This window comes from Pollachius pollachius, assembly GCF_949987615.1.
Source record: "Pollachius pollachius genome assembly, chromosome: 9".
NCBI classification, from domain to species: Eukaryota; Metazoa; Chordata; class Actinopteri; order Gadiformes; family Gadidae; genus Pollachius; species Pollachius pollachius.
Window position 1 is genome coordinate 24125986 of NC_136942.1, and position 22887 is coordinate 24148872.

The following is a 22887-nucleotide window of genomic DNA, read 5'->3' on the forward strand; positions in this document are numbered from 1 at the left end:
AGGTCCATCAGGGCCAAAACTAGCAGGCTAGCCAACAGTCTATACCCCCATGCAGTCAGGCTGCTAAATGGACAGTCTGCCCCCCCACTCCCCATTGGACAGCCCTCTGTGACAGAATTGCCTCCCATACACCTCCATAACTATGACCTAGACTTTGCATTGTTGCAAAACACTCAACAACCCCACCAGCAGATGTATCTATCTATTTATTTATTGAGCTAAGCACTTTGTTGGTTATGGGGAGTCTATGGGGTATTTATGAGTAGTTACTAGTAGTATTATCACCCAGTACTACTAATATTACTAGTAGTACTGGGTGATTTATTAATTGATTCATGGAGATTAAATCATGTATAAATGTATGAATTGGTGGACAACTAAAACTACATGCCTGTCTGTGTTTTCCTCCAACAACATTTTGTTGTTATTCTGCAACAATGACAAATAAAAACTGAACTGAACTGAACTAAATGCTAGAACATCCATTGCAGAATTTAGACATGCAAATGAGGACAAAGCCCATTTTTGAAAAACTTCCCATTCATTAGTTCTGAGAAAAAAGCTGCAAAGACAACTAACGTATTTCCCGCACTATAACGCGCACCGGATTATAAGGCGCACCTTCAATGAATGACCTATTTTAGAACTTTTTTCATAAATAGGGCGCACCGGATTATAAGGCGCATAGCATAGAAGATACTGCAGTCAAACGTTTGACTGGGGATGCGTTATGCATCCACTAGATGGAGCTGTGCTAATTGTATAGCTCGTCACGCGCAACGCAACTGTGAGGACGAGTTGCTGCATTTAGCAGATGTAAAACTGGAACCTTCATGACAAAAAAGTAAAACACAATTACGCAGTTCCAAACCTTAGATTTTCTAAATATCTTGCAAACGTGAATGATACAAAGTAGAGCATCGCACCCTCGAATCTTGTAGTGTGGCCAGTCTTCCGCCCGATTTCCTGGCTCTGTGATCGTATAGTGTGACCTTCCGTGAGTAAGCGTAGTAAAATGCTGTGTGCACTGACTACGATAGCCGAAATGCTGCAAGCGGTGTGGCTTTATCGTAGTCGTAGTGAAACATTTTATTATTATTATTAAATTGTTTTTATTGGTTTTTCATACTGAAACATTTTGACAGAGCGGCGTTTACAACCAGTATGGATCAACCAATTAACCAATTGATCCATATATAAGGCGCTCCGGATTATAAGGCGCACTGTCGTTTTTTGAGAAAATTACCGGCTTTTAAGTGCGCCTTATAGTGCGGAAAATACGGTGATCAACTTCCTTTGTTGATCAGACAACGTGTAGAGTGACATCATAAGTCCCCTTTGTGGACAATATCAAACACAGCTGAACACAAAAAGTGCACACAGAACTGCTGCTATGCACGCACAAAGAGTCACGACAGTAAGGACCTCACCATGGATCCCCTCAGCGCTGGGAGGACCATTACTTATGGAGTCAGTGGCCTGCAGCCCAACCTCTCATTACTGATACCATGGAAAACAATGCCACGGCTTATGGGGCAAGAAAGGTTGAGTCACTCTAGCACACGAGAATCTGGAAATCAAGTTGAACTCTGGTCAGCGTCAGCCTATTGCTACATCTTTGCAACAGGCCATGAGTAAATCAACAAATGCCTTGCCTTGCAACAAATGACCGCATGTTTCCATTTGAGTGGACCGATGAGGAATAAAAAACATTATTAGATAGCTGGAGGCAAAACAAAGCAATAACTGGGGTCTAATACCAATAGTATGCTACACAAACTATCCAAACTATGTCGTCTAGATTCAAGATTCAGTACTTTATTGCCATACAACTCTGTACAAGTTGCTATGGATTTGTTTCAGTGTGCTCATGACAGTACATAACACCACGAAACAAGACATAGAACATAATTATGATTCATCCATGCAGTATCGTACCAGGGATTCCACTTTATACATTTTTTTTACATTTATTTTGGTAGAAATAACTATCTATATCTAAAATGGAGATATAATATCTATAATATCTAAGGGGTGTACGGTAAAAACGGTTTTAAAAGTACACCGGCGTGAATTTGCGCTATGGTATGGATTTTGAGGTTACCGTGAGACAGATGTGTCCGGTAGACAGTGTTGTGTGTAACGCGTTATTACAAAGTAAATAACGCGTTCATACAGAAACCTAACTACTTTTTCATTTTAAAAGTAAAGTTTCGCTCAACTACTGAAAATAGTTGAGCCAAACTTACTGCCTTCTCAGGCAGTATGCTATTGCTCCTGCGTGCTTGTGCAATAGTCCCTTCACAAGCTCTCACTCCACACCGTACGAGACAGATGCTGGTAGTGTGAAGCTGTCTCTGCATCTCAGACATCAGTTGTAGTGTATGTGCGAAACATTCAACTGATACCCAGTCCACCCTTTCAGGAATGTTGGCAGCCACGATGTTGCTCGCGTTGTCGTGGACACATGCGACCACCTTCCCTGTCATTCCCTGCCTGGCACGCTCTCCGTCAGGAGTACTGCTGATTTAACCTGCCAGGCCATGTCAGTCCAGTGGCAGGTGACTGTCACATAACTCTCTGTCCAGCAGTCCGTCGTGATGGCTACACATCTGGCATGATGCAGGCGCGCTTTGAGCTCATCTTTTTTCTTGACGAAGCACTCTTCAATGCGTAAAGTGAAGGACTGTCGAGATGGGACTATGTAGTTGGGTTCAATGAGTTGCATAAGCGCTAGGAAGCCCTCACCGCTTACAAAGTCAATGGGCAGCATGTCCTTTTCAACCATTCCGCATATCTTTTGGGTAATAGCCTCTGAGCGCTGTTTGTCACATTTCCTACCATAGCTGACAGGGTCAGTTGGCTTTGGTGACCTTTCTCGCCCTCAGAGGTTTGTGGGTGTCGTATTTTCAGGTGATACATCATAGATGATGTGCTACTACTGTACTTAAGCACTGTATCACACAAGTTGCAACTTACATCTGTGTCATTCTTTTTGGTGAAATGGTCCCACACACTACTTTTCTTTGCACGCTTCATGCTGTCGTCTTCGTAAACGTTGTGAGCTCGTGAACCCTATAAACCCTTTGACCTCGCGCCAAATTTTTTTATTGGTTTATCAAGTACACACAGCCGAAACATTTTTTTCACTTGACACAAAAAGATCTTGGAATGAGATGGCTAACTGTAGTCTTATAGCATTTAGTCTACTGTCCATAATAATTTAGATATCATATTCTCCGCCGCTCGCATGCGGGAATAAGACTTGAAGAGAAATTAAACAGTGACCTCATCTGATCATCTTTTTGTGTGAAGTGAAACCAACACACACTCCACAGTACACACTTACCTCAAATTTTTTTTTTAACCGACAAGCGACAAGATTGATCGGTTAACGTTGGTGATGGGGATCGAAACCCGGTTCTATGAAGGACTCGGTTCCACTTTTTTCAAAACCCAAAAGTCATTAACGTTTGGGGTTATCGATACCACTATTGAGTCCCGTCGTTCATTTATTATTTTTTTTGTCCCGTAGGTCCTGTAACATAATGTGTCCCTCGAGTCGCGTCACGGCATTTAAATCAAATCAATCCAATCACTGCAGCGTGTCCGCCAATGTTTTTGAATGGAATTGTAAGCAAACAGGTATTACAAGTAAAACAAGTGAAGTCTGGCAGTTAACTTTGCTCGCAAGGATGGCTGAACGGGCGAAAATCATTTAGCATTGTGCATCAAATAAAGGCCAAATGCAGTACCTTCGACTGTCTTCGAGTTGAAAAGACTCCTCCTGTATCCTCCTTCTCCTGTCGCACCACAGACAGGGCTGTCTTAATCGTCCACTCAAAGTACGAGCGGTTATCGCACACGCAGACATTGTCACTATTCCCGCCAGTTAAAAATAGTAATCCAATTGTGAAATCGGTGTTGTAATCGGCAGCATACAAGCTAGTTATTCTAAAAAGTAAATAAAGTTTCAGATGTGCTGAGTGATGATGTGTTGAGGTTGGCTCAGTAAAACGACTGTTAGGTTATCATGATGCGTTCAAATGTAACAGAGAAACGGTAAATTGAGTTTTTGTTTTTGAGTTTGTGAGAAACATGAGTAATACTGTATTACTCATGTTTCTGTATTACTAATACAGTTGTATAGTGCTCTAATCATTTTTGTATATATAATTAAAACTACTGATGTCAATATTTATTAAGAATTACATATTTAATTTAAAATACAATTATTTATTTCCTAAATATTTTCCTCATCACTAAAAACACGTTGTATTTCCACCAATTAATAGAAAAGTATCGATAGTGGTATCGATAAAGACTTGGATCGTTAAGGAGTATCGAAAATGGTATCAATATCAATAAATATTAAAGGGGACATATCATACCAGGTGTGAGTGTGATAAGCCATTACAAGCTGTTTTCAAAATGTGCAGCATTATGGCTAATCACACTCACACCTGGTGGTATGATATGTCCCCTTTAATGATCCCCATCCCTAGTTAACGTTGATACGGTCAACCATCGGTCAAACGGTCATCGGTTAACATCCCTAGTTTGGGCGAAGGATTGTATTGGGATTGGGCCTAAGTATCAGATATCTGTTTAAAGTGAGAGTAGCTTATGAGTGCAAGTGATGTGCAAATCCTCATGTCCAAAAAACATTTGGTACAGATATAAAGTAGCCTTTAAGAAAATCAACAGTATATTTAAACAGTAAAAGTTTGTGCATGTTATACAGAGCTACTAGAGACTACCTTCATGATAAACTGTGCAGGGATGTAAAGTTGTTAGGAAATGTAATGGTTCTGCAGTTTGTGCTGTTGAGGAAGCGGGAGTGTTTTTTTTGATGGCCCTCGACCTTCTACCTTCTACCTGAAAGAAGTGTGTGTGTGTGTGTGGGGGGGGGGGGGGGGGATTCTGCAGCCAATGATTTGGAGGCTGTGTGGACAATCCTATCTAGTTGCATCCTCTGCTGGACAGTAGAGTTGCCGTACCAGACAGTAACTGAGAAGGTAAGGACACTCTCAATGGTGGCTCGGTAGAACTGCAGCATCCCCTTGCAGGCCACCCCAAACTTCTTCGATTGGCCTCTGGTGGGCTTTGTTAATAGTTATGTTATCCTCCCATTTGAAGGTGGAGGTTATTGTGCCAGAAAATTTAAATTGACTACATGTTCCACCACCGCCCGATTGATGTACAGTGGCTGGGTCACCTTCCCCCACCGAATCTAGTGTGTTGTTAAAGTATTATTGCCGTTTGCTTGAGTTACAAAAGCATAGCTGTAAAGAACTGGAAGTATTATGCATAGCACAGCAAAGTCTCAAAGGTCTTTTCTCTTTGATGAAGAGTAGAATGCATCCCATTAGTCGGGTGCAGGCTTGGGCCATATCTATTTTTTCATGTTTATACCTTCCTGACATTTCACCAGGTTATACAGTATATGACTTTGTGTACATAAAAACAATAATACAGAAAATGAAAGCTGAGCTGGTGGTGAAAGAAGTCATTTTAGCATATAAAACATTGTCTAGCCTACAATGCTGTGTCTTTAATACACAATTTGCCAACTTTTCAAGTCTTGAGAGTCTATCGATTGAATATGGAATAGATAGGACAGATGCACCCTTCCTCCATAGATTCTGTCGAAATCTCAAGGAGAACTTTAAGTGTGCGATAGTTTCCGACATATGAAAGGTGCGATTAACCTGTATTATATATGCTCTATGTGCGTCACACCCACACCAGAGCTCCACTGGCCATGCAGTTTACCTACTTTTCACTGTTTTAGAGCCAACAGGATAACCAACACTATAGCCGGTGGTCGCGGCGTTCCTTCGTTGACTATCAAATATCTTTTCAGTTTAAAATAAAAGTTAAAACACCACCACAGCAGCAGTATGCTGCTACAAATAATCACATCTGTCATATTCCGTTTCCATGGACGCTAGAGGTCATTATTGAAAAACTTGTCAAACCTCCTCCTACCAACAAATACATAGTACAAACAAATACATAGTATCATAAAAAAAATGGATTAACAAGATGTCGGAATAAGTTTACTGGAAAGAGGAGGTTTGAATTTTTGACGTAGCTATTTTTTAATACCCAGGCACACCGAAATACCGGCCAAGCCTAGTAGGTAGGATGCATGTATTGGATGTAGGAAAGAATTCATCAAATGTGTAAAATGAATGTGATTATTGGATATAGGATAGAATGACGGATGTGTAGCGTTAATGTGTGCATGTATAGCCCCATTCATAGTCTTTCCCTCAACCTGGTCTCACAGGAATCCGGGAAATTACCACGGACGCTTAACTCAAAATCTGTGTTATCCTCATGGAAACCGTGAGGATGGCCTTTGCTCCAATGCAAGTTAATGACACTCATATTCCGTGGCACACACACAGATCACCGTTTCAATGAACGAGTCAACAACGGGCGCTTAACACAAAAGCCGTGGTGGCCTCACGGAAACACTTAAATTGTCCGTGGTATGCCCACGGAAATTGCTCCAATGCAAGTTGATGACACTCATCTTCCGTGGCACACACACACAGATCCCCGTCTCAACGTCGACCACGGGTGCTTAAATCAAAATCCGTGGTGGCCTCACCTTATCACTTAAATATATATATATATATTTGAATGAAATCATATTGACGGTATGGCACTATATCCCTATGCTCGCTCATGCACCCATCTTGAATTTAATAGACCATTTTCGTTGCTTCGAGGAGGTCTGGTGGTCTCCGTATATAAAAAATAAATAAATAAATATGTATATATATAACAAAATAAATAAATATCTATGCATATGTATTTATACCTATCTATATACACATACATATTTATACATATACAGGCCTATATATATATTTTTTTTTTTTTTGCTTCGAGGTCTGGTGGTATCCGTATATAAAAAAATAAATATAACGAAATAAGTAAATATCTATACATATGTATGTGTATTTATATATATATATATATTATATACGTTAGTATATAGTTATAATATTATAAGTAGACCATATAGCTATTATCGTTATAGCAAGATCTGTATCTGACCATTGACAATCCACTTCCACCAATCCAATCAACGAAGAGGCTTGTAACACCAACTAACACGGTGTACTTTTTCTAAAGGTGGTTCTAATGTGGTTCAGGTATAACCAGAAAATATTTAAATATTTATAATGTAAAAAACTAGCCTATTCGTAGGCCTACAGCATATCAGACATTTGACATGTATATAGAGTTAGACCATTATGTACAAGGTTATAGGCCGAATTTGGTTAAAATGCAGCCTCTGCTGGCCCACAACTAGATTGTCTCGTCTCGTTATACGCTTTATAAGTTAATTATATTTAAATTATTATAACCATGAAGCCTTTATTTTCTTGGCGTTATCATTACATCCTTTCTCGTAACATCGATATAAATTATTGTTATAATGAGATATGCATCTGACCATTGACCATCCTCTCGGAAATGAATGAAATTCATATTGACGGTATGGCACTATATCCCTATTCTTGCCCACCCATCTTGAATTTAATATACCACTTTAAATAAATAAAGTATTGTAGGAGCCAGAATCAAGAAAGAGTTCAGTTTCTTTCATTTTGTGTTTCTCTGAGTTATCTTCCTCTAGTGGCTGGACCATGCGGGTGACCTTGACATCTATATAAGGGCGACCCTACCTGGGGGGAGGGGCTGGGGCAGGAAGACACAGTCTTTGACCTTGTGCCAGAGAAATAACCTTGATTATCTTTGCAATCCTTATTTTGAATTAACTGCAAGAAATTTTGAGTTTTGTATTTTCATTTAGTCTAATTAAACCGATTGGAATTTTCAACTTTAAACTGCACTGGACCTGGATTTCTTTTGATTTAGTATGTCTGGAACAAGCGTCAGACTTTTAAGCTCAGCCAACACAGTGGTTAATTAAGGACAAGTGTTAACCACAACAAGTATATATGTGTATATATATATATATATATATATATATATATATATTATATCCAGAGACCACCAGACCTCCTCAAAGCAACAAAATAAATAAATAAATAGGCCTATATATGTATGTATATATATGTATATATATATATTGACTGGGTCGTTGAAACGGGGATCTGTGGTGTGCCACGGAATATGAATGTCACTAACTTGCATTGGAGCAAAATCCGTGGCAATATCATGGAAATTGGCATGTTTCCGTGAGGATTCCACGGATTTCGAGTAAAGTGTTTGTGGTCATTTCACGGATTCCTGTGAGACAAGATTGCTTTCTCTGCAATGTTCCGGAAAATTCCTGAATGAAGTCATGCGGGAACGGGAAAGGGGGTCGATATTACGGGAAATTTGTACTGGCAATTGTACGGCTGTGATGTGATTCAAAAAGCCATATCGCTGGGTGTGGCAGTTTACGGTGACCTTCCACGAGCCGGGCATATCAAACTGTTTATTGCCCTACCTTGAGGTGATTATCACGTTTATTCTACTTATTGCTTACCAGCGTAATAAAACAATTCAAAGACTTTAATAATTATGCTTTTTTCTTTTTCGTATTGCATGCTTATCAAATGTATACTCTGTTTGAGTTCATCTCCCTCAAAAAGTAGTCCCCTTTAATTAGGATTGATCAAACATGTGTTGGACACCTCGAAGGGCATTATCCCGCTTATACCATGATCAATTGCCAAAGAAAAGAAATGAAGATCATTCATTTATATTTTCATGCGTTTTACAATCCAAATATAAAGTTCTTCACAAGCCATAATTTAGTTTCCCTGGTAACGTCTGAGGGTTTGACTAATACCTGGAACAATCATTACCCTCCCATAAGGTTCTTATGCAACGGAAACGTTGTTCACTCCTCCAGTAAATAGGACGGACCTTAGATACGACTTGGCAACGGGAGGTATTCTAGTCAGCTCAGCTTTGAGCCAGAGAGCTAACGTTATGGATTGCACATATTTTTAATTTGAAATTCGTCACAGCCTTTAAACCACAGATACTCTACGGTCTATAGCATATAACCGCATTGTCTGATTACAGTTTAATTCATTTTTCACAATTTACCAGCTCTCGTTTTGAAGAATAATCACAGCACCATTCGTTTCAATGGGAATCGCGACGGTCTATACTTTCAACATAAAGTATACATATTTATTATTTGAAATTCATCCCAGCCTTTATACCACAGATACAATAGGGTCTATAGCATACAACCGCGTTTTCTGATTACAGTTTAATGCATTTTTCACAATTTACCAGCTCTCGTTTTGAAGACTGACCAGACAATTTCACTGAAACTACTTAACAGGTGTCCATATATCAGGGATTAATGGACACCCTGCAGCCAATCAGAATCGAGTATTCCAAAAAATACAAGCGGCGTATTGATCTACTATTTGATGACACTGTGCTCAGTCAGCAGCAAGTACAACCGACAAGTCAATGGGCAACCTGCCGGGTTAATGCCCTCCTCCCAACCAATCAGGATCAAGCATTCTTAAACAAAGTAGAATAATTTAACTTAATCACTTTTCAGATGATCCAATAACAAGATCATCACATCATCTTTTGTTTGCAATATGAGCCCTTTTTTTCAATGACTGGAAACTGGACAGATTGCGAAGTAAAAGGAGCTCATAATTCTTAATTCATAAGTTTGGCTTTACCGCCATCGGCTGGGCTGTCCCTTGGCCCATTTATTCCCGGAATTGCCATGTGTGAATAGTGAAATTCACTAGAGGCGCCTGAAAGGGGTTTAAGATGTGACGATATTTGTCAATCATTGGGGGAAATAAAAGAATGTGTTAAGTGAAGGGACTCAATTTGCAAGGATGTGTTGAAAATAACGGTAAGGGTTATGCCAAGAGTTTCAAGCCCTACAGAGAGGGTCAGTCTGGATCCTTTCTGCTGACACCAATGGCACTAGTAGGTTCGAGAAACTTGTTGTTTTCAAAAGGTTTCATGTTTAAACGAAGAAACTATACAATATACCAAAACATGAGGTCTGGCCCCTGGAGCACTGACCTGCCTCCACACGAGGTCTGGCAGCCCTGCTACATTATGGCCCCCTGGAGTCCCGCCTTTACTAGACTCTGGCTGGGTCCATGAGGCATCTGTCCAACAAGAGATGGATTCATTCTTTCCTTGGAACCAGAGTTAACAGTAAAGTACAGGAACAGTAGAAAACAGCAGGTGGATGAACAAATAAAAAAAAGAAAAAAAATATTGGTTTGAGAGTGAGATAGTTGACTCAATTAATCCTGGGTTCCCCAGTGTGATGATACGAAGTCGACGACACAAGCAGAAAGTTTAAACGTGACAGCGGCCATACTTCATTTGTCTTAAACAAAGGATGTAGTGAAGGAGTGGGAGGAGAGGTGTCTTATTTCTGGGATGTAACTCAACACCCAAGTTTCCTACTGGCGGTCCTGCATTCTAGGCTAGGAAGAAATTATGGCTATGGCCTGTTCTGTAGAGCGCAGTTTTTTTTAACCTTATATCCATCCATCTATCATTTGCTTGTCCACGTAACCGCTGACTGGCCGGTGTAATGCCCACTTTAGTATGAAGCAGAACACTGTGTGTGCTTCATGTCATGTAAACACGCATTTACATGACACTCAAGAACATCTAAATATTGGGTTAGTCCAACTATGATTGGATTTTTAAGAGCCATGTATAGACCTTAGTCTGACTAAAATCGTTTTTCTATAGTCGGATTAAGACCCCACCTGAGTTTGTGTTAGCTGGTGACGTAAAGAGGTAAGCAGCAACCGGTGCCGGTGGCTCTATTACCACTAGTTGAAATGGGTACAGCGCCACCTATTTTACCAGGGTATGACATGCTTCGGCCAATGAATCGATTTTGTGTATGTATGTCCATGTAAACTTTTTATTCAATGCTATGTATAGTCAATTTAAAATAAACTAAATTAACACATCAGTTCCATTATGTTCTGTGGACATATACAGGGTCAAATGTTAAAAACCAACCCTTTGACAAATCCTAGGTAAAGCTTTTACTCTGTCTTCCATGATATGTGATTTTCTGGTTGCTAAATCAAAATGTTTGGATTATTTTTTGCTAAATTGTGAACCGAATCAGTGTTTGGTGTGGCCAAAATGGAAGAACTTATCAAAAAGGCTTCACTCTCCCCATGTGTGGGTTCTCTGGTTTAGGTTTGCACCACAATAATAAAATAAAAATAGAAAATGCATTTCCTGCAGAAAATGCGGTGAGTGCTGTAGTGCAAAGTGAGGTTGAAAATATGTTAATAAAAGACACATAGTTTAAGACGTAAATAAATGTTAAACGGCTTAAATCAAGTGAAGGGATTTGTAAAAACGTTCAAAAGTCTAAATGGTTGGAAACTAATAAAGTGACAGCTGAAAGAAAAGCGCGAAGCATTGCTTAAAATGCAGAAATTTAAAATGAATTGAACTGAATATTCTGAAAGGGTAAATGTATTGCCCTGGACTACTGAAAAATCTGAAAGGTCAAATATATTGCATTGCACAGTGCACCTTGAAGCTTAAGTCGAAAACTGAGTGACGCTGAATAACATTACCTGAAGAAGCAATGTGCTGAAATACATTGTTACAAAAACTGGAAGCTAAACTGTAATACTGTCAAAGCTGAAAGATAGTAGTAGTAGTGGTACTAGCTGTAGTAGTAGTAATTAGGGTTGCAAAGGGGTGGAGAATTTCCGGTAAATTTCCGGTAAATAACCATGGGAAGTTAAGGTTGGGAATATTAAAAATCTGAAAATTATGGGAATTAAATAGGAATTTCGGGTAATTTAATCGAACTCTATCATATCGAAGCATAAATATATATATATATTTGTTATAAGTAGACACGCCATGCAAAATAACACTATAAAAAAAATATTAAAAGACTACAAAAACTTGAACAACATTTAAGCAGATTTATTTTTAAGTAAAACTTTAACAAGTTCTAATTATTTTATTCTTTCATTAAAGAACAAAAACATGAATTTTGAGTTAAATATGCTCTGGGCTCAAAAGTGTGGTCCAGGGTTCTAGAAGTCATCAGTGCACGTGTGATGGAGAAAATCCCAGAACTTTGCAACCCTAGTAGTAATGGACTGGTAGGAGTAGCTGAAGCAGTAGTAGTAGCTGAAGTAGAAGTAGTAGTAGTGGTACTAGCTGCACAAACGATATGCCTTATGAAAGGTATGGTATTGATTGATGTTTGTAGAAAGAATTATAATAATCCCTCCATTTCATCTTTTAAACAAGACGAAATTGTATGTACACGCCTAATGCTAGTTTTTCCAGCCTAACGTTATTAAAAGTATTCCAATTGGTCGGGAAAAATCTTTAAGGCCTACCTTTCAAGGTTACTTCAGCCCATGTCTGCGTTTCCACAGCGGCAGAGAGACTAGCCTGACTACTAGGGCTGAGATATGGATAGATCTTCCCCATATGGGTGATTTCATATCCGCATAACGATATGTATTACTATAGCACGTCTTCTATCAGTTATATGAAAGAAATTTCTACACAGAATAACCAGTCATGATTACTTTTTCCTAATCCTATCAACTAAATACAACACTCAGAAATATATATAAATATACAATATAACTTCTAATAACAAAATCAGTACTTGGTGTATCTGGGCTGGTTCACAGAACTGTTAATGTATATGTGAACCTGCTGATCAGCTGGAGTTCAACACTAAATGAGATTTAAAACAAACGGTTTGGGGCTGAGAGGTCTAGACGGAGGGGGGCGTGTTACGACCCACGGTGACTGATTCTTTTCTTGTATCGTCGTTGTGTTTGAGCGTTAAAATAAGAGGAGTTATATATGATAGGTTCCACACACTGTGGGGTTGGAATGAGCTTAACCCTCAGATAGATCTACGGAGAGGGTCTCCGACAGGCTCTCCTGCTACGGAGGAAAAAAAGGGCACCATCCAGGTGTTACTATCAGCGTTGCTATGAAAAAAAAACGAGCAGTGCAAACCCAGCTCACGACACTATTTCAACAACCCCTGTTTGGGAATTCAGAAATGCAAATGCCATAACCAAGTTTATTGGTGTTTTCACTGCTGCTGATCTACGGCCATTCTCCGTGCAAAAACAAGCAGTTTTTTTAAATTTTCCCCTTAACTATGAACCGTACTGTACCGTGACTTCACAACCGAGGTACGTACCGAACCGTGACTTTTGTGTACCGTTACACCCCTACTTATTATGGAGTGTTAATGTGATTTTATTTATCCCTAGTGTTGTGAAATAATTAATGCATAATAATCAAATAATTGAATAAAGCAGTCAAACCTTGGTTTTTCTTCAGACTATAATCGTGCCATCAAAATGTATCGCTGCATCCCTATTGAGACCAAAACGAAATGGGCAAATGGGCTTTGGATCTGGCTTTTTTATGCACAAGTAAAATATTATCTGCACAAATATGCAACCACTTGGCACATAGAGGCAGGAAGAACAGAGATTTCTATCTTTCCTTCTCCCAGTAAACTGGGCCCACATGAGGGGAGGCTTGGCAGTGGCATGTCGGGCCCTGGGGGGGAACACAGTTGTCCCCTAAGCAGAGCAGCGTGGGCTTGTTCCTGCTTGTACCAACACGGGTTGCCATGCAGACGAGACAAAAGGAGAGGAGCAAGCACCAACACATACTGCTCCACGTCAATACACACACACCTCATAAGAGACTTGCCTGCTAGCCTAGCGCACAGGCAGGCATGGAGTCTGGCATCAAGCCCCTGTCCACATGGACGAAAACTAGATTTTCCCCCTGTTTTCCTTGGCAGCGTTTCAGGAATTTCTCCGTAATGATGGACTCATTGCAAAAACGCATCTAGCTGTAGAAACGCTGTAGTAAATATTCCAGGCCTATACGTGGGGCTGGTTCTCTACCAAAATAGAAGACGACAAGGCGGAGAATGCGCATCAAGCCTGTGCGCTAGGGGTGCAACGGATCACAAAACTTATAATACTATTATACTATAATACGTAGATCAACAACAAAATAGATAACAAGACAATTGTGACTTTAAATAAAATCTTCAAATGTGTAAAAACAAAATAAAGTGAAAAATTTGGTAATAATCCGGCTTCCTTTAAGCACAGTAGATATTTAAAAAAATTGCTTTGTGTATTTTGTATAAAATAAATACTTAACTCAAGATGTCGTTCCAATGTATAAATTACAATTACATTTACCAGACGCTTTTATCCAAAGCCACTTACGGTTAATACACACATTGACACACCGACGGCAGAGTCAACCATGCAAGGCAACAGCTCGTCAGGAGCAGTTCGGGGTAAGAGTCTCGCTCAGGGACACATCAACACTCAGCTAGGAGGAGCTACATCGAACTAGCAACCTTTCGGTTACAAGACAACTGTTCTACCTCCTGAGCTAAGACGACCCTAAATCCTCAAATATTTTAAAACAATTTAAAGTGCAAACTATGCCATCATTCCTTCTTCTTTTAAGCATGGGTAGTAAATAAAATAGAAATAGCTTGTGCCCACATTAAATAAAAACTTTATCTAACTTTATCTTTACTCAAGATGTCCATCCAATGTATAAATACAATCTTTAAAAACCAAATAAAGTGTAATCTGAGGCATTACTCCTTTTTCTTTTTAACATGAATAGTAAATAAATAAAAAACCTGTGTCCAAAGGAAGCACAGCTTAGATTTACAACTTTAAATTCCTTTTTTTTTTTTTCATCAAGTATCGTAGCGAAATATAGTTTGTGTTTTATTTGGCATTTTGTAAATCCATTGATTTCTGTTGGAAGACTCGTTGCTCGTTGACCAGAAAAGGAAAGGGGGGCTGATTGTAGTCTTTACGCTCTGTTCTACCCCTACTGTTGATACGGAGAACCGAGCGAAAAGACTACAACCAAACATAAACAGCCCCCTTTTCATTTCCGGTCTCAATGGGATTTACAAAATGTCAAATAAAACACGGCAGACACTGTATTTCACTACAATACTTGATTAGGAACATCAACGACGATGAGTTGCACATTTCTGAAAACAAACATTTAGGGTTGTTTTAAGGACAGGTTTGTTTGTGAATTCCCATAGCCAGTCCTTCTGAAAAAGGCAGGGGCGATTCCAAATGACCCAAATACCCGAGACAGGACCAATAGTCAACATTTCGGTGTCAACCACTATATTTCATCCTAGACAAACCAGAAAGGGGGCTCAATGTGCTAAATACCGGAATTTTCCTTTAAACATGCGCTGATCACGTGAACGCACAACTTTTTTTTTTTTCGCAGATCACTTGCGTCCCGAACCATGAGGGTTGATCCGTACAGATCACGGGTAACCCGTGAACCGTTAGACTACTAACACTGTGTAGAGATATTGTTTTGTTTTGGCAAGGAGCCATATAATAAGCGGGGAAATGTATAGAACGTCGCCAGTCATTATCGAAAATAATACCCTTTAGCCGATCCGCGGATCACTTGCGTCCCAAACCGTGAGGGTTGATCCGTTGCACCACTACTGCACGATGTATTTAAAGCTACAAAAAAAGAACTAAATATGGCATTGCCCACCTGGAGGTGGTGGTGGGTGGGGGGGGCATTACTATTACCATTTGCCAGCATTACTATACTTATTACATACTGGAAAGCAAAGTCATACTGTGCAGATAAGATAAGTAGAAAAAGCCATATTCAACCCATCGCTGAAATAAGTGGAATAGAAATATATTAAAGTGTTTATTGTATATAAAAAAACAAACACAACTTAACTGACTATTGAATTCAGCACATCAGTTCTAGTAAGAATCCCCAGTATAATGTACAATTAAAGAACACTTTTAAAGAACACAGAGGAATAAGAAAATGAAAACAACAAACTACAGACATTGTAGACAACATAAAATGTCTGTAGTTAGTTGTTAATCCAACTGTTATAGCCGGCCGCTGTTTGTCTTGACTTTCAGAAGAAGTCTAAAATGTTGTGAATAAACAGGTAACCAGATGTCTGAAACCAGCCCCAGCCTAATGTTACCACAATAGTAATGTGGCTTCTGATTCATCTGGGAAAATATGGTCATGCCCACCACATACACTTGATCTGTAACCAGATAGCTTGGGATTGAGTGTAACACCGGCAGCAAATGAATCCATATCGTGATGCAACATAATAGCGGTATTCACGTTCATACAGGTAAACCGCCTGGCACCAGGTCCAGTGTTTTGTGGACCTGTGGGTGAACTGTAAGGAAAGTATGTTTGTATATCAATCATTAAATATTGTGTGTCTGCAGGGGAACAAATGCCCAGGTCAAAAAAAATGTCCGTACACCAGCGTAGGGATCATGTGGCCGAGTCAGTACCCTATACATGAAATAAGTGTAGTTATACAGCGCCCCCATGTAACTACCACAGACCATTCACCTCTTGTTTACTTCATATCTTGTAGCTCACAGCTGCCCAATTTGGGGCCCTTGGGCAAAACTTGCCCCGCGACCGATTATGTTTGGCCCTTGCCTTGCCCACTGTATAAAAAATATATATAGATGTAACAGATTATTTTACATTATATAGTTTTTTCTTTATCTGACTCTCACCTACATGATATTGTCACTTTGTCCATTAGTCAGCTGGAGCCTGATATTTAGAGAGTTGTGAAAACCAAAGACAGGCTTAATGTCTCTGATTGGGGCAGAATGTGTAGGCCTGTCTTCAAATATTTCATAGTGCTCAATTATTTTTCTAATTCAGTCATTCATTTTTCAAAATTACTTTGTGATAGTGTTTAGTTTGCACACGCATACTATATATACTCATATTTAACTTTATGTGCTGCAGATTAAATTTTGGCCCCCGTCTGGGAAGAATTTGGGCAGCCCTGTTGTAGCTAGTGTTTGCATTCATGGAGGAGATGCAGCGGAGAGTGGCGGTTGAGGAACACAGCCAGCTGTTGACCCCAAACATCGTATCAGGACCATTTAAGAGAACATTACCAGGACAATTGGTGCTGTTTGGAGCTTCAGGTGAGGTTTGGAAGATCGACAATCAAACATTTGCCCCATAGATGACCTAAGAAGTACTGTATGCTCACAACAATAGAAACACATAGAGGAGCACTCCTAGTTGTTTATTTAATAGCTCCTATATGCTCCCCTTGCTCCAGACGGAGCTGGTCAGAAGGGAATACGACGCTCCAGATAAGTCCTTACTAGCTCCTCCACATCTCTCCTAGGCCTCATGACGCTTTCCATTGGAGGAAAAGAGGTATGTTTTTTTGCTCTTTATGGAAAAAGAACTTTATGGAGAAGGTAAACAGCTTTTTGGGCCTTAACTATTGCTTTACTTGAAAGGATACAAGAGACTTTCTGGCCCTTCTGAGAAAACATGAAGTTCTAAAGGAGCAGGAATTACAACAACCTCATTGAATGCTGTGTTTCCTTCTCAGACCTTCCCTACATTGGGATCTTGTGACAACACGTCCAAGATGACCAGCAGAACCCAGAGATAGAGGGATCTGGTGCGTGCGTGCTTGCGTGTGTATTACAGGGCACAGGATTCAAAAGGATGGATTGGCTAAAGTATGATGAATTCATATAATCAAAACTCTTTTAAGCGTGCCTGAACTCAGAAAGATGAGCCAGGAGCTGATTGAGCTCTGTTCCGTCTGATTGTCATGTTAGGTTTGGGCTGCCATGTGCCATGGCTCCAGATAGCCCTTTACTTTCATATGCAAAGACGAGGCAGTTTAATATCAGTAAATGCATTCAATCAAAGCGTTTAAATCCACCTGGAAGCCTACCTGGTTGTTGGGAAGCTGTTGCGATGAGGTCGAGGGTTGGCTGAGGGGGAGGCTCCTGGTCATAGCAGCGCCCCCCGAGGCCCCTGTCGACGCCCTCCTGGGCGGAGCCTGCGTGGAGAGGGGGGGCTTGGCCTCGTTGCTGGGGCTGCTGCTGCCTCTACCCCCTTCAGTCTCCAGGACTGCATCCCAAGGGTCCCCAGCAGAACCCCCTGCTGCGGCCCCCCTTCCCCCGGCCGCCTCGTCTGGCTCGTCTCTGCGTCTGGTGAGCGGGTCGAGGTCCAGCCACTCGAAGCGGCTGACGGGGGTGGGTTCCTCGGCAGCGGCAGGATGGGCTGGTGAAAGTGCAGGGCCTTGGGCCGAGTCTACATCCATGCTGGCCAATCGGCCGTTTTTCAGGTACTCCGAAGTGCTGGCAATCTTGTCAAAAAGTCTGGCCATCACTGGGTCGACTGGGGGCTGCTGGTAGACGATTGGAGCGGCGGCCTGGATAGGGGTGAAGCCCATGAAGGAAGGCTGGGGGGCCGTCAGGCCCATGAAGGGGGACATCCCCGGGGGGAAGCCGTTCTGGAAGGAGACCGGTTTGGGAAAGGGGGCGGAGGGGAACAAGGGGGCTTGCTGGTTGGTGGGAGTGGAGACACCAGAGCCGGATGTGGTGGATATAGAAGGGGTCCATGGGCCAGTCTGGAATGGAGAGTGACTACAGGCATGGCCCCCTGGGTAGGAGGCGCTGAGGTTGAAGCCCAGCAATGAGGAGGGACGGGTCGCCTTGCTGCTGCTAGTCCCAAAGTTATCATCCAGGAGGAGCTTCTCAAGCTCCTCATTGGTCAATTTTTCCACGTCAATATCCCTGAACTTGTCGCTCTCCGCTGGTTTCTTGGTCTCCGGGAAGACGATGAGGTCTCGTTCTGGTCTGGCGGTGGAAGATTGAGGAGGAGCAGTGATAGATGAGGCCATTAGTCTATGAGAAGAAGAGGATGGGGCCGAAGAAGACAAGCGAGAGGACGCTGAAAGAGAGTGCTGCTTCTCCTTCTGACACTTTGCCATCGCCTCCTCCTCCATTCTGAGGGCTTCTTCTTTACCCACAATCCCCTTTGGCTGGGGTACATCAAGCTTGAATCCATTTCCACTTGAAATCTGGGCCATTATGTCAACTCAAATGGGCCATTAACAGGGCTTCAGGAAGGCTGTTGTGGCTCGAAGCCTGGAGGACAATACATTAAACACCTTCAACAAGAGGAGCAGAATGTTCAAATATGACATTAATCTCATACACAGTTAGGAGGTTCAATGCTTTAATAACTAAACCAATGCCTGATTTTATAGATTTTTGTTTAATCTATTGTATATTATTCTAAGCTTGTTCACCAAAAACAATAAATGGTAAATGGACTGCATTTATAGAGGGCTTTTCTAACAAGTTGCCACTCAAAGCGCGAGAAAATAGTGCCTAACATTCACGCATTCATACACCGACAGCGGTGTCAGCCATGCAAGGCGACAGCCAGCTCGCCAGGAGCAGTAAGGGTGAGTTGTCTGGCTAACTGACACCTCGACACTCATGAATCGACAATCAATCGTTTTTGTTTTTTTTGGCCACGCGGCTACAGCAGTTGCGGAGCTCAAAGGATCTGCGCTTTCCTTTAAGACAGCGCCCTGCCCGTCATATTTCAAATGTTGCGCTCAGGAGCACACCAATATCGCATTTATTTTATGAAGATAATAAAAAATTATGTTAAACAAAATATCACAGAGCATAGAGCAGAATTGGCAAAATGTGTCGCACTCATTTTTAATTGGTTATTTTTAAAACAAAACTGTGTTACAACGTTTTCAACAGGACATTTAAGAAGTTTACACATATAGAAAAAAATATATAGAAAAAAAAAAGATTTTCCGATTTCAATTTTTTTAGAGAATCAATCATGAGTCGACACATTGTTCACATCTCTACTAGCAACCTTCCGGTTACGAGCCAACCTGCTCTACCTCCTGAGACTAATGCCGCCCAATAAGCTCATCCTCCCTCTTGTAGCCCATTTGTCAAAATGCACATAAAAAACATTTGAATGTTTTCTACGTTCATTCCAAGGCAGTTGCAATATAATTCTTTCCATCTTTCTACAGATATCGATATGAAAGTCAACTGTTTATTGATTAGACCCACGTCTTTCTCTCTCTCTCTAAAAAAAAAAGGGGGCAAAAACCCAGCCTCCAGGGTGTCCAGACCGAATACCACCCCGCAGCGTGAACGACATTAAAAACCGAGAAATTACTCAGGCGATAGCGGTGTTCATATGGAAAGATATGATCAAGACAGTGACCATGGCCGGGTTTACAGCTTTGGTAAAGAGACTGGACAAACGGACCGGATTGGAGACATTTTTTTATTGTCTCAGACTTGTCTTTGACTCGTTGGTATTTGCACTCCAACTGACAAAAAACCTGACTGCCAGTGTGACAAGTAGGGATGGGGATCGAAACCCAGTTCTATCAAGGACCCGGTTCCACTTTTTTCAAACCCGAAAATCATTAACGTTTGGGCTTATCGATACCACTATCGAGTCCCGTCGTTCATTTATTATTTTAACGTAGGTCCTGTAACGTAATGTTGTGTCCCTCGAGTCGCTTCGAGGCATTTAAATCAAATCAATCCAATCAATGCAGTGTGTCCACCAATGTTTTTGAATGGAATTGTAAGCAAACAGGTAAAACAAGTGAAGTCTGGCAGTTAACTTTGCTCGCGAGGATGGCTGAACGGGCGAAAATCATGGGAGGAGGGGGGGAACACAACCTCAATGGCCAAGCACATTGGCATTGTGCATCAAATAAAGGCCAAATGCAGTACCTTCGACTGTCTCCGAGTTGAAAAGACTACTCCTGTATCCTCCTTCTCCTGTCGCACCACAGACGGGCCTGTCTTAATCATCCACTCAAAGTACAAGCGGTAATCGCACACACAGACATTGTCGCTAGTCCCGTCAGTTAAAAATAGTAATCCAATTGTGAAATCGGTGTTGTAATCGGCAGCATATAAGCTAGTTATCTTAAAAAGTAAATAAAGTTTCAGATGTGCTGCGTGATGATGTGTTGAGGTTGGCTCAGTAAAACGACTGTTAGGTTATCATGATGCGTTCAAATGTAACCTAGAGAAACGGTAAATTGAGTTTTTGTTATTGAGTTTGTAAGAAACATGAGTAATACTGTATTGCTCATGTGTCTGTACTACTAATAAAGTTGTATAGTGCTCAAATCATTTTAGTATATATAATTAAAACTACTGATGTCAATATTTATTAAGAATTACATTACAATTAAAATACAATTGTTTATTTCCTAAATATTTTCCTCATCACTAAAAACGCGTCGTATTTCCACTAATTAATAGAAAAGTATCAATAGTGGTATCGATAAAGACTCGGATCGTTAAGGAGTATCGAAAATGGTATCGATATCAATAAATATTAATGATCCCCATCCCTAGTGACAAGTAGACCAAATACCACCTGGCAGCGATCACTGACAGAAAAGATTCATATACTGTATGGCTGTGATTCTAAACTGCACCCTGAAATGACTAAGGAGATAGTGGAGTTCATAGTACAGTACGGTACGGTACGGTTAATAGTTAAGGGGAAAATTAAAACTGCTTGTTTCTCAACCCGTAGATAAGCAGCAAGGAAAACACCAATAAACTTGGTTATGGCATTTGCATTTCTGAATTTCAAGACAGGGGTTGTTGAAATAGTGTCGTGAGCTGGGTTTGCACAGCTCGTTTTTTTTTCACAGCAACGGTGATAGTAACACCTGGATGGTGCCTTTTCAAATGCGTGTGCATGTTAAAGTGCTGTACGTAGACACGGAGAGCCCTCTCCATAGCCGGAGAGCCTGTCGGAGACCCTCTCCATAGCTTACGTGCGCATCCAATATTTTTTAACTATTCTTCGACGCCATGGACCTATTGGTCGACGCAACGGAGACGGCAAGGGCTGTGATTGGTCCTCTAGCAAAATAATTTCCTGAATCACTTCTCCGGTTTGACTTTGCACCTTAATTACTTTGTACATTGTTTACTTTGCACCTTAAGGACCAATTAAACACCAAATAAGATTTGAAAAGCTTTGGAAGTTTATTTACAACACTGCTTACATGGTTTGTAGTCAACATATAAGATAGATCGGGCGGCGAATTGCATTGCATATTCGACATCCCGACGGAGAGCTGCTGAGCGGATAACGGAGTCGGAGTAGTATACTTTGGCTAAACGGTCCGGGTGGAACTCCAACTTCAAGTTTTAAATTCCGCATCGCTAAACAAGCCTTTACATTTGCCATATTAACGTTATGTACGCCACATTTACGAACCGCAGTACACCTCTGTAACCACACTGTAGTGCCTGTACCGTGACGGTTCGGTACAAATACGTGTACCGTTACACCCCTACTATCTTCATATTATTAAATTGCACTACACAGGCTAATTGTAGTTAGATGTAGGTCAGGCAGCCTAAATCAGCAAGTGGGGCTCACTGCAGAGCCCACCTCTCTGGACCTAGTCCAGCTCCACCTCTCTGGAACGTACAAGTCCAGCTAATTGGGTTATACACTGGCAGAGCAACCCGGTTATGGTTAGGGTTTAAGGTTAGGTTTAGGTTTGGGTTATCTTAGGTTTAGTGTAGGGGTGTACGGTATAAACGGTATAGAAAGTACACCAGTGTGAATTTGCGCTACGGTATTGATTTTAATGTTACCTTCAGACAGGTGTGACCAGTAGACAGTGTTGTGTGTAACGCGTAACAAAAGTAAGTTACAAGTTAATACAGTAACGTAAATACATTTTCATGTAAAAAGTTAAGTTACGCGCAACTACTGAAAATATGGTAATGCAACATGGTTCCTTTTTCAATTCAGCGCAACGTTACTTTTCCCAGAGACAGATTTGACAGCGATACTGCCTTCTCAGGCAGTATGCTATAGTTCCATCACAAGCTCTCATTCCACACCTTACGAGACAGATGCTGGCAGTGTGAAGCTGTCTCTGCATTTCTGCCACAGACATCGCTTCCA

The 22887-nt window shown here is 40.9% G+C and overlaps 1 protein-coding gene across 4 annotated transcripts in view; it reads right to left on the bottom strand.

Annotated features, from left to right (window-relative positions):
• The window catches only part of pik3c2a (phosphatidylinositol-4-phosphate 3-kinase, catalytic subunit type 2 alpha), a 77984-nt gene that overhangs the window by 39852 nt on the left and 15245 nt on the right, over window positions 1-22887 (bottom strand). For 2 of the 4 annotated variants that reach the window (XM_079743312.1, XM_079743314.1), the window contains exon 2: window positions 17825-19048. In XM_079743312.1, coding sequence (XP_079599438.1) covers window positions 17825-18967 — 1143 coding nt within the window. In that variant the 5' untranslated portion in view covers window positions 18968-19048. Of the gene's footprint in view, window positions 1-13337; window positions 13398-17824; window positions 19049-22887 lie in introns of those variants that run through there. The other 2 variants (XM_079743313.1, XM_079743315.1) reach the window with 2 other exon arrangements.